The sequence below is a fragment of the Lissotriton vulgaris genome, chromosome 6 (genome assembly GCF_964263255.1).
Source record: "Lissotriton vulgaris chromosome 6, aLisVul1.2, whole genome shotgun sequence".
Classification (NCBI taxonomy): Eukaryota; Metazoa; Chordata; class Amphibia; order Caudata; family Salamandridae; genus Lissotriton; species Lissotriton vulgaris.
The window spans coordinates 1330398713-1330412088 of record NC_141694.1 but is presented as its reverse complement, the minus strand read 5'-3'; the positions used below and the strand labels follow the sequence as shown (position 1 = coordinate 1330412088).

Sequence of the window (13376 nt, the reverse complement as noted above, 5' to 3'; positions counted from 1 at the left end):
TTGGCATGTACAGCTGTAGATTCACGTGGTTAGCATACTCCTGCCATCTAGTGTTGGGTCCAGATGTTTGCAAGTTGCTTTTCTTCGAAGAAGTCTTTGCAGTCACGAGGTAGGTGACTCCTCCTTTCGGTGATAGTGCGCATGGGCATCGACTCCATTGTTAGATTGTTTGCCCGCAGAGGGTGAGAATGGAGTTAGTAAGTAAAGAATAGAGATGTCCATGCATATGTATATAGAGTAAGAGAGAGAACTGCATTAGGTACAGGTACCCGGGGAGGAGGGTGGGCGCATGTGAATCTATATCAGTACATGCCAAGAATAGATGTTCACTGGGTAAGTAACATTATCCGTTCGAGGCATGTGAGCTGTAGATCACATGCTTTGCATAGATTACACAGCAGTATTCTCCTAAAGTGGCGGCTAACCTGCAGTTGTTGGAGTTGTCTGAAAAAGTGTTCTGCTTGGCCCACATTAGATTGTTGTCTTGCTAACACATCCACACAACAGTGCTTGGTGAATGTGTGTGGTGTAGACCATGTTGCTGCTTTACAAATGTCAACTATGGGGATGTTTCCTCAGAAAGCCTTAGTAGCCCCTATTTTGTGAGTGGAATGCACTCTAGGGGCTACAGTTATAGTTCTTTTTGCTTTTGCATAACAAGTTTGAATACATTTAACAATCCATCTTGCAATACCTCACTTGGAGACATGATTGCCCTTATGTGGTGGTGCAAAAGCAACAAAAAGTTGTTTGGTTTTGCAAAATGATTTTATTCTTTCTATATAATATAAAAGGGCTCTTCTGACATCTAAGGTGAGTAGAGCTTGTTCTGCCACAGAATCAGGTTGATGAAAGAATACTGGTAAATTAACTGACTGATTGATGTCAAAGGCAGATACTACCTTAGGTAGAAATTTGTGTTTAGTACGAAGAACCACTTTGCCTCTGTGTAACTTGGAAAAACAAAATTCTTCTATGGTTCGTGCCTGTAGTTCAACCACTACCATCAGTGAAGTGATTGCAATGAGGAAAGCAGTTTTTCAAGAGAGAAACTGTGGCTCACATTTATGCAGGGCTTCAGAGGGTGGGCCCATTGGCCTTGTGAGTTCTATGTTAATATTCCACACTGGAGCAGGTGGAAGTCTCAGTGATATGACTCTTAAGTCCTTCCATGAAAGCTTTAATTACGGGCACTTTGAAAAGCGATAAATGCTGCCTATTCTGTAGATACACAGATATTGCAGCCGGATGTAGTTGGATAAAAGTGTACGCTAACCCTGACTGTTGTAAGTGTAACAGGTAACAAATGATGTTTTGTACTGAAGCATCAAGAGGATTGACATTATTGTTATTGCAGTAGATAACAAAATGTTTCCTTTTAGCTGCGTAGCAGGCTCTTGTAGTAGGCCTTCAGGCCTCCCTAATGGTGTTCATACAGTCTGGTGGAAGATTTAGATAACCAAACTCTATGACTTCAGGAGCCAGATAGCGAGGTTCAGATGTTTGGGATCTGGGTGTCTGATTTCTCCATGGCTCTGTGTGAGGAGACTGGATGTTAGGTGCAGCTTTTGATGTGGGACCAGAGACAGCTCCAACAGGGTTGTGAACCATGGTTGACAGGCCCATGTGGGAGTTACTAATATTAGTGTGAGGGATGTTTGTCTGAGCTTCCAAACTACTAATGGAATGAGTGGGAGAGGTGGAAAAGCATAGGCGAATATCCCTGACCAGTTCATCCATAGTGCATTGCCTTTGGAGTGCGGGTGTGGGTACCTGGAGGCAAAGTTTGGGCTTTTTGCGTTTTTGTATGTGGCAAACAGATCTATCTGAGGGACCCCAAAACTTTGAAAGTATGGAAGGAGAACCTGAGGGTGAAGTTCCCATTTGTGTATTTGCTGCCTCTGTCTGCTGAGATCGGCAATCTTATTGTTCACTCCTGGGAGGTTTTCCGCTAGGTGGTGAATGGCCCACCTCTAAATGTCTTGAGCCAAGTGTGACAGTTGGAGAGAGTGTATCCCCCTGTTTTTGTACGTAATACATAGCTGTCATGTTGTTGATACAAAATATGACAGCTTTGCCAACCAGGTAGGTTTGAAATGCTTTGAGCATAGAAAGACTGCTAGTAGCTCTAGACTGGTTGATGTGGAGAGATTTTTGCTATTGGCTCCACAGGCCATGCACTGTGTGGTGCTAAAGATGGGCCCCCCAGCCAACACCCTTGCCCCGCTCAAGAAACCCTCCAACAGCCACACCAGAAAGAAAGCCAGCTGGTTCACTGTAGACCTCAAGGCCTCCAAGCAAACTTGCCGAAAGCTAGAGAAAAACTGGATCCATGAGCGAACACCGGAAAGCTACCCAGCCCACAAGAACGCCATCCGCAGACACCACCACCTCATCAGATCCGCCAAAAGGGCCTCCTTCAAAGATCGCCTAGACAACCATGCACACAACAGCAAAGAGCTCTTCAACATTGTGAAGGAACTTTCCAACCCCAGCTCCAACACCAATGACATCCCGCCTCGCAAGACCTGTGCGACTCACTGACCACCTTCTTCCATCGCAAGATCTGCAGATTTCCATGACAGATTCAATGCCAAGCCTGCCCTGACAACCGCTGAGAGCTCCGCCCCCACGACCACCACCCGCACCGACCGCCTGCTCTCCTAGACTAATGACAACGACACCATCAAGATCATGAACACCGTCCACTCCGGATCCACGTCAGACCCATGCCCACACCACATCTTCAAGAAAGCCAGCACCACCATTGCACCCCATCTCCGGAAATCCATCAACATCTCCTTTGAGACAGCAACCTTCCTGGCAAGCTGGAAGCATGCCGAGATGAACGCCTTACTTCATGAAACCCAAGGCGGACCCCAAGGACCTCAAGAACTTCTGAACCATCTCTCTGCTCTCAATCCCGGCTAAGGTCATCGGGAAGCCTGCATGCTGTCCTGGACCAACATCAACAACGACAACACCATCAAGATAATGAACGCCTTCCACTCTGGATCCCCGTCAGTCCCATGCCCACACCACATCTTCAACACAACCACTACCACCATCGCACCCCATCTCCGGAAAGTCATCAACATCTCCTTCGAGACAGCAACCTTCCTGGAGAGCTGGAAGCATGCAGAGATCAACGCCTTACTCAAGAAACCCAAGGCGGACCCCAGGGACCTCAAGAACTTCCGACCCATCTCCCTGCTCCCGTTCCCGGCGAAGGTCATTGAGAAGGCCATCAACAAGCAACTGACCAGCTTCCTCAAGGAGAACAACATCTTGGACCCATCCCAGTCCGGGTTCCGCAGCAACCACAGCACTGAAACTGCCCTCATTGCCGCCATCGACAACATCAGGACCCTGCTAGACAACGGAGAAACCGCGTCCCTCATCCTCCAGGACCTGTCAGCCGCCTTCAACACGGTCTGCCACCGCACACTACGAACACGCCTCCACGACGCCAGGATCCAAAAGTAGGCCCTGGACTGGACCACCTCCTTCCTCTCCGGCAGAACACAGAGCGTCCGCCTCGACCCTTCCGCTCCAAAGCCATCAAGATCATCTGCGGCGTGCCCCAGGGCTCATCCCTCAGCTCAATGCTGTTCAACATCTACATGGCACCACTCGCCCACATCGCCCGACTGCACAACATCAATATCATCTCCTACGCCGATGACACCCAGCTGATCCTCTCCCTCACCAACGACCCCACACCGCCATAACCATCCTCCATGAAGGAATGGAGGCCATCGCCGACTGGATGAGAAACAGGCGAATGAAACTGAACTCGGACAAGACAGAGGTCCTAATCCTCTGACCCACCCTCTCGGCGTGGGACAACTCCTGGTGGCCAACCATAACAGCACCAACACCCACCGCCCACGCATGCAACCTAGGGGTCATCCTCAGCTCCACCCTCTTCATGACAAAGCATGTCAACGCAGTCTCTTCCTCCTGCTTCAACACTCTCCGCATGCTCCGCAGGATCTACAAGTGGATTCCCACCGCAACGAGAAGGACGGTCACCCAGGCCCTCGTCAGCAGCCGTCTGTACTACGGAAACGCCCTCTATGCAGGAGCCTCGGCCAAACTCCTGAAACGGCTCCAACGCATCCAGAACGCCTCTGCACGCCTGATCCTCGACATCCCTCGCCGCAGCCAAATCACACCCCACCTGAGAGACCTGCTTTGGCTCCCCGTCAACAAGAGGATGAACTTCAAGCTCTTCGCCCATGCACACAAAGCACTCCACAACACCGGACCAGCGTACCTCAACAGCTGACTCAGCTTCCGCCGGCCACGCCCTCGCCACTGTCCCCCCCATCCGGAAAGTGTCCGCTGGAGGCAGATCATTCTCCCACCTCGCCGCCAAGACATGGAACACCCTCACCATCCGCCTATGGCAGAACCAAGACCTTCAGATGACTCCTCAAGACCTGGCTTTTCGAACAGTAGCAGTACCCCCTAGCGCCTTGAGACCCTCACGGGTAAGTAGTGCGCTTTACAAATGCTTTGATTGATTGATTGATAGATTGAATGTTTAGTTTCACCTCATGGTCGCACATTACGCTTGCATTGATTGACTCGCAATCGCTGACTTGATCCCAGTCACCACTGGCCGACGTGAAGATTTATCACATCATTTGTTTCTGACAGTCCATACAGGGCTTAAAACCTATTGTCTTAGGGGGGCGACATTTTCCTTGCACACCTTAAGAATTTAGAAACATTTTTGGAGGTAAGACGTCTGGGAGATAAGAGATCCAGATCAGCATCTGGTCTCATGAAAATTAGGGAACTGACGTCAGCGCACAGAGGTGGCCCTTTTATAGGTCATGCATTCCATTCCCAGAGCAGGATGACATCAGACCAGAGCAATTTGGCACCACCTACCGGCCCTGCAAGGTACTAATGAATATTTCCCAGATTCAGTCTGCCACCTGAGCTTCATCCCTGGCTCCGCTGAGCTCTCCTGTTCAGCGGAGAGGAGTCGCTGAACAGGATTTGCTGCTGCGCAGAAGAACGTAGCTGGAACTACAGCAAAATCAGGTAGAATGGCGATGCACATTGGACGAATTGGCGAGAAGGTAGGTCTAGGCCTCCTATTGCTTCTCAGAGCACGTTTTGCTTGACAACCTTCGGAGTCACACGTTTTGTTTTTTGGCTGTTTGGACACCATTAGCACAATTTCCAAGGGTCCATGTGCAGGTTCAAAGTAGTTGGAGCTTTTTATGTCCTTGTAGCTCAGAACAGCAGGCCTGTCAAATAGCCCTTGGAGTCACTCTGTCAGCCCTGAGATCAAGCAATACAGTAAGCCTTAATAGGAAGGCAGTTCTCTGAAGCATAAGGCAGTTTTCTGAGAGTCCTCCACAGGTATAGGAGTGACATGAATGGTTGGTTCAAGGGTTCTAATTTCATACCTGCTGCCATCTTTAAAGTGGAAGAAATGTCTAGAGATTGCCACCACCCACCCCCAACAAATGGTTCTGGAATTTCTATCCAACAAATACATATGAGAAATGATTTTGCTGCTACTGGCAAAATTCTGGAGTCTAAAGCACACATTGTCATATGGCCGTTGGGGTCATTGTAGACATTGCTAAGTTAGCATTAGCTCTGCTGCCATGACGCTGCTTTTGCGCAAGTTACTACATGACTTTATTTTGCAAGACTGTTTGTGCATTTCACATGAGAACTGTCTGCTTTCTGTGTTCTATGCCTGTTCCTGGAGTTTAGTCTGAACACCGAGCGGAAGGTCGATAAACAATGCCCCATTGTTTTTCTGTTCTGGTCAGTCCTTAGACCTTAGACAAAACATGCTACACAGCTGCGGCTGCTGGAAACTAGTGCTTTCATATTATGGGGATGTATGTTGGTTTAACTCACACTTAACACTTAACATTTAGTAAACATGTGTGTTCCTCGGTAACCTATCTCTATTGTCACTTGTCTGAACTTCCTAACGCTGCATGGAAAATTAGTTCTCTCCACCCTTATCAGCGAGCTAATTACTGCACGCACTATTTGCTCCTGCTGTATTTGTCCCATTTAGATTTGTTGAGCTCCACCATAGCCTGTTTATTACGTATTGTCCTAATGACCAGACTGGCATACTTCAAAAACACGAAGGCTTGTAAAGCGCGTCAGAAAATCCATTTAACCAGTGCAAATAAGTCTAGTGGATCAAGTTGCTGTCGTGTGTTTTTTGACTGAATGCAGACCCTTCCGTCTTTTATTACTCCACTATCCTTTTTGAATCCAAATAACAAACTCGCATCCACAAAACAAATTAATTTTTATATCTCCCTACACTAATTCATCACTAATCCTCGTTGGCAACTCGCAGAAAAGCACGTTGATGCCTCGTCTGTGGTAGTAAGCGCTATATAAATACAATTACAATACAATTAAAGCGCATTGCCTGTCTTACTTTCTGACTCTCGAGTTAAAAGTAAGTGCTATTTTTCTTTTGCGTGGCCCTGCAGTGCCACCTGCTGATCAATTGCTATCGGTGGTCTTGGTAGCATTATTTCCAGTACCTGTACACCAATCTTTACAACTATACTGATGCATGAGCTTTTTGGACATAGATTTAAGTAGTCTTTCCGGTTAATTTATTTTCTTTCCTCACTAAACACTCTACTAAAGCCAGCTTGTGCTTACAGTCTCTGCTCAGCTACAGTCCCTCCATAAACTCTTTGAGACCACTGCATTATCTGCTTACTTCAGCTTTCCACACTAGCAACTTCATTCTCATCAATCGCATCACATCCAATAAAGCCACTTCCTCACCGTATAACTTCCTTCTTTCATGGATGCAAAGTGCCTATTCTGAATAGAAACGGGTTTGTGGACGTTTCACGGCTGCCTGACTCTTGCCTCATGCATTGTGGCCCTGCTCCGCCTTAGGTCCTCTCACCAGTGAGTTTTCTTATGGTGATTAACACCTACAATTTCTTAACAATCTTGGCATGTTTTATTTGCTGTTTTATACATCACAAACTCAGGCCGAAGGTTTGACAGCGCTTTGCCTTCAGAGGACATCATTAGAGGAGCCTGTCAGACGAGCTTTGGTCGGCTTAGGGCTGTATAAAACAGCAAACGTAATAAAAACCTCTCCTCTGGTTTTTAATTGTTTCATAATGCTCATTGCGAGCGGTGCACTGAGATCCAGTTTTTCTTATGTTTAACAGGGATGAACGAGGGGAAACATTATTTATCTTTATACACATGTGAAATGGACAGAGGATACAGCCATGAAATAAATGATAAAAACATTAACTTATTTATACTTCTCAATTAGTCATGATCATGTGATTCTTAGATGGTGATTTGGTTCTGTACTGATAAATGTTTTGTCTTACAAAGTTAGAGCCAACGTCTAGGAGTGAGCCCATGTTTCCAACATCTGTGTGTCAGGCAACTTGATTGCCTGCCAAGAAAAAAATGCTGGTGCTTTCCAGACCATGAAAAGTCTCTGAACACCTTTGTGCCCTGCCCTAATGACAGGCCTAGTGAGTAATTTGCACTGCCTTTAATCCTCTCCTCAATAGCTTTCAAACCTGCTGCATTATAAACAGCCACCCACAACATAAACTTGCACAGACACTTACAGGTGACCTCCTGCATTGTATAAAATATTGTATGCTTCATAGTTTTTACTGTTTTTTCCTGTTCTCTTCTTAATGTGGGGTGAGGGCATTTCACAGCTCTTTGCAAGTTTAGTTCATGAGCTAACTGGAATATGCACACATATCAAACGTGTGTGGGCACTACATGTTTTATTTCCTTCGTATTCCGCCGTTTATCTAATCTCACTGCGTTATATAACCACGAGTTACAGCAAAATATATTGGCTTTCTGAATAAACAAGTCATAACATTTTTAAGGAGTTTCAGTAACATATATTGCACAACTGCTCACCAAGCTAAATCTTACAACACAAAATGAATATTAATCACATAGGCGAAACCTAATGCATTTACCAATGCTTGTCTAAAAATGACCAGTGCCAGTTTACTATGTTCCAGAGCACCAGACATTTCAGTCAAATTTCATATATTCATGTCTCACTGAATTTCTGTTTCGGGGTTGGAGCTATTAAGTTTGAAGGAGAGTCACAACTTCTGGGATGAAGAAGAACTGTCCATATATACGGAACTGCATTTCAATTTAGGGCAGGAACCAGAGAACAGCTTTGTAGGTCAGTGTAAACAGGCTACAATTAAGAAGATACCTTATTGTTACACCTTTTTTAGCTTCAGACTAAACAGGCTATACTCTAAATGCATTCTTGTATACTTTTTCTTTAATGCCTTTTAAAATGTACAAACATAGGTTATAATTACGTGGTGGGAAGAGGATAACAAAATGATATATAATATATACTTGCCTCAAAATCTGTGCAAATTTCCCCAAGAAAAAATTAATTTCGTTGTTCATCTCTGTTAATAAACCAATATAGAAATAATGTTAAACATGCGTTTATACAATAGGTAACAAAAAAGTGATAACTACATTCTTTAATGATGGGTTATTCTCACCATTTAAAACCTTTTCAAGCCCCTCCACATTGACATTATCAGTAAGAGCAGAATCTTGTTTTGCTGGAGAAGGACACCAGGAGCTTTCAGATTCTTCCACCTACAAACACGCAGAATGTGTCGATGCGATTTGATTCAATATACTTTATTCGGTTTGTTAGAACAACCATAAAAGCATTTACAAGAGTTTAAAATACACATTTAAAATCAATTATGTAATTTGATCGCCAATTCCATAGCCATATAAGACAGTGATGGTAACATATCTTACAAAATTAACAATATGGCATGATACCAAATTCCATAACCATTTACAAACAATGGCTAATCATATTGACATTACGCGATCTCAAATATATCTGTCCCTTAATCAGTTTACAGTGACAATATCTTTCCCTACATTAATTGCTTTTAAAATATACAATGCTACATAATAGCAAGTTCCCAGGTCGTTCAGGGCAAGAAGTAATTTCTTAGCATCATGATGCGATCTTACATTGTTTTTTATAAAAAGCGGTTTCACATAAAAACGACTAAAATACATATAAAATTGACAGATGGGTATAAAGTGCACAGTGCTTTGTTTGGAGAACCCTTTGCAAGGGCAAGGGGTGGAATCCAAGGGGCATGTTTTCATAACTGGAAATGCGACTAGGTGATGTACTATACCTAATCTCAATCTAGTGAGCACATAACGATGTGAGGATTTATTCACTTTAATCAGATAATCTTGGATTCTTCAGATAATCTTGGATTCTTCTTTTGGATTCAATTGATTGATACAATTTAAAGCTTGATTGTTTCTCTATGGTACTCTTACGATTTTCTTTTTTGTATAACAAAAACGAATCCTTGATTCCCTTTTTGTTTAGGGAAACCACTTTGCCCGGGTTATCAGGAATCTGGATATTAAATAGCTAGCTGTATGTATCCATAATATATTTTAACCACGGGATACATGATTTTATTTTGAGGAGTAAACAATCTTTAATAATAGATCTAGTAAAAGCTGTCTCATCTTTAGCCCATATCGATCTCCATACCAGCCGTGGCCGCACAGAGGTAAAAACTGCTAGGTATGTCAGATCCACCTCTCGGTGTATTAATTCAGTAGATGCTGAAGGAGGTAGACTTAGGAGACATTTTAAAAAAGCATTTTCTTCTTGTTGTAAGACCTGGCAACAATAATAACCCCAAACCCTACACCATATAAGGCTGTAGTGATGAATCTCACCTTGTATATTGCCAGCATTTCCTTTACAGGGTAATTACCTAATTTATATACAAATCTAAAAACCCCATATGCATTCTTGGCCATCTTAGAACAGACATAAGATAATACCTGTTTCCATTTCCCATTGCGAGTTTAGGTTACCCCTAGATGGCAGAATGCTTTAACAGTTCGAACTGGGGTTCTGTCAATATAAAAGGTTTTGTACTTCGTTGCTTTGGTGCCATCATAGTAAAAGTCTTTGTTTCATTAATTAACAGTTTCCTGTCCCCTATGAACATGCTGAATTTATCCATGAGTCGTTGTAGACCGATCAGGGTCCTAGACAGTAGCACAGCATCGTCTTTGTATAATAAAATAGGTATGGGATTACCTGATATTAACGGTGCATCTGCCTTCTCCAACTGCAGCACTTTATCAATCCCATTAATAAAAAGCAAAAAAAGTAAGGGAGCAAGGACGCAGCCTTGGCGAATGCTACGTTTTACATCAAAAATTGAAGTGCACTCACCCTGTGCCCCATATCACACTTTGCAGGATAACATTTCATAAAGCCTTGCAAGAAAGTAACTAATGCCAATAGGTGCCACCAGGTTAAGTAAAGTAGGCCACAGAATGGTGTGATCAACTAAATCAAAGGCACTACTGAGATCGGTGAAGCACTTGTACATTGAATCTGACTCTTAGAACAACCAGCTGGAACATAAGACATTATTTCGAAATACTATGTTTCTTTTGTACATTGTCTCTTTTGTTTAATTACCTCACATGTAAAGCGCTCTGATAACTGCAAGGGTCAATGTTCGCGCTATATAAAACCTTAAAAAAAAAAAAAGAAAATCCTCTTCTAAAACCATATTGGGATGCAGAAAGTATATCAATTTCATTTATCCATTCCTCCAGTCACAATAATAAACCTTTACTCATCACTTTGACGGATGAATCTAAAAGTGATATGGGGCGATATTTTTTGGCTTCTGACCTAGCTCCTGTTTTATAGATAGGGACAATAACTGACTGACCCCATAATGGGGGTATACACCTGGTCACTGCTAGATTAAAAACCTTTGTAAGAATTGGCCCCCACAGATCAACCTCAGCTTTATATACAACGACTGGTTCTCCGTCAGCACCTGTCTTTTTCCCTCCCCCTGCTTCCCCTTAATCCTTCCTGGGCTTCTTCCACTGTAATATTTAATGGCAAGGTAGGCCACTCACTCTGTTTTAGATTTTGTGCCATGCATGTAACAAAACCCATTGGATTAAAAATGCCCCGAAAATGTGATACCCACGCTTCGCATGTACCATGGGATAACAATTCTGGGAGTGAATCATTCCTCAAAAACGGCATGTTTACAGTATCCCAAAATACCTTAGTATTTGCGGCCAAGGAGAGTTTGTCCCATGGTATCTCCTGTAGCTCCCTTTTCTTCATATCAGGGGCAAATTTATAATTATATCTTAGGTTTTTAATTAATACATTGTCTCTCGTCGTACAGTGTAGGGCTTGTTTCAGTTGCTTTAACGCTTCAGTACAAGTATGGTCGAACCACCCTTTTCTTTTTTTCGTTCCCTCCTTATTTGGAGCCGTTAAAATACTGTCAATAGTAATATTAATCTTTGCAAAGTTAGCAATCAACTCCCTAGGGTCTACCTCTTCTTTTAAACAATAATTAATCTCTTTGTTACATTTTAGGATGATTTAATTTATATCTTTTTGGGTTTCCACTCCATCCCATCTAATACGTGGCCCATTGGGCCTCTGTGGGGCAATGTTTACTACAGTACCTTGATGCATTGACCTTTTTATGCCCCACATTTGAAATGACATAACAATACAATTGTGATCACTTAATGATAATTGGGCAACCCGTGGGGTATTGCACATGTAGGTAGCGCTAGATGAAATTAAAACACGATCAATGATCGAAGTAGCATTCCTCCCGATAAATGTTAGTATCAGGTCCCCATCAATATCACAGGCACACTTTAATATTTCAAAAACATACTTAGCAATAACTGTGTATAACACTTTCCCATATCCATTGTGTGTGAAATGTATACACTCGTCCCCTTTATCATTCTTAATGCCACAAATATGGGTAGCTGCCAGAGATAATGTTTGGATGTTAAAATCTCCAACCCATATAAGTACCACATTGTTACTAATGGAATCTAAGAAGGTACCTAGCCCTTTATCCAAATCAGTTACAATGTTACTCCTGTTAGTGTCAAACACATTAATATAGTAGTTGACCAACCACAATCACATCCCTCCCTTATTGCAGTGCAGCCATATAATCTGTGAGTGTGCCCCAATTGAAGCAACCTTTTTAACAGTTGCTGGTAAATTGTTTGAATTGAGTGTCAAAACCCCCCCTTTCGCTCTTCCAGCGCTTGATGGTACAGCCTCTAACCAATATGATGAAATCCTTCTATATATATTGGGTCGAGGCACCAAGTTTCTTGCAGGCTACTCATGTCTAACCCATTAATAAAATCTTGCCATCCTAACTTGTCTTAGTTATTCATAAATCCTGCAATGTTCAAAGTTTCTATTTTCTATTTCTATTTCTATTTAGGGGGTTTTGTAGAGCGCTTGGTGACTAACAGCGGCGTGTCCCCGCGCTAATGAGCTAATATGTACCAGACTGATAAATGCAGAAAATTACTGTGAAAATAGAGCAGTCTTCAGCTTGGCTCTGAACAGTGTTTCTGAGGGTTCTAGTCGCAGTGCCATTGGTAGCTTGTTCCATCTGGATGCTGCAAGGAGCCTAAAAGATCTTCCACCCTCCGGGCTCTGGACACCCTGGGAATTGACAGGAGTCCTGAACCGGAAGATCTCAGAGAGCGAGATGGCTCATAGGGTGTCAGCAATCCTTTCAAAGGGAGCGGGGCTCTCCCGTTGATGATCCGGCGGCACGTGCACAGGGCTTTGAATTCCACCCTGCTGCGAATCGGGAGCCAGTGCAGAGACCGGAGGGCTGCTGCGGAGCCCGCTCTTCTAGATAGTCTAAGCACTAGTCTAGCAGCGGCATTCTGGAGAACCTGGAGACGGCTCAGGTTCTTTTCCAAGGTTCCCAAGTAGAGAAGATTGCCGTAATCCATCTTTGACGTGACTAGTGCATGCACCAGAGTTTGGCGGGCTCTGATAGGTAAGAATTTTAATACCTTCCTGAGACTTTTAAGGGTCCCAAAACATGATCCAACCACCTGATTGATCTGAGGACCGAAGGCAAGGTCAGAATCAAACCAAATGCCCAGGTTCTTTGCTTTCTGGCAAGGGGCAGGTAGTGGGCCCAAGCACGGTGGCCACCACGCCGACGTCCACGCTGATTGGCCTCCCCCCACTACCAGTACCTCGGTCTTGCCTCCGTTGAGTTTGAGGCAATTGGCGGACATCCAGGCCGCGAGATCTTGCATGCAAGCTCTGAAGATGTCCGCCGAAGGACCGGGGGTACGTGATAGGGAGATGACCAACTGCGTGTCGTCGGCATATGATACCATTTGGAGGCCATAGCTCTCTACCAAGGTAGCAATCGGGGCGACATAAAGATTAAAAAGAGTAGGGCTCAGGGACGAGCCCTGCGGCA

At 43.9% G+C, this 13376-nt stretch overlaps 1 protein-coding gene across 2 annotated transcripts in view; it reads right to left on the bottom strand.

Annotated features, from left to right (window-relative positions):
• TEX12 (testis expressed 12) overlaps positions 1 to 13376 on the bottom strand; it is a 480939-nt gene that overhangs the window by 148036 nt on the left and 319527 nt on the right. For both annotated transcript variants that reach the window (XM_086925403.1, XM_086925404.1), the window contains 2 exons: positions 8553 to 8652; positions 8402 to 8453 (listed from right to left, as the gene is read on the bottom strand). In XM_086925403.1, the coding sequence (XP_086781529.1) occupies positions 8402 to 8453; positions 8553 to 8652 (152 nt within the window). The remainder of the gene's footprint in view (positions 1 to 8401; positions 8454 to 8552; positions 8653 to 13376) is intronic.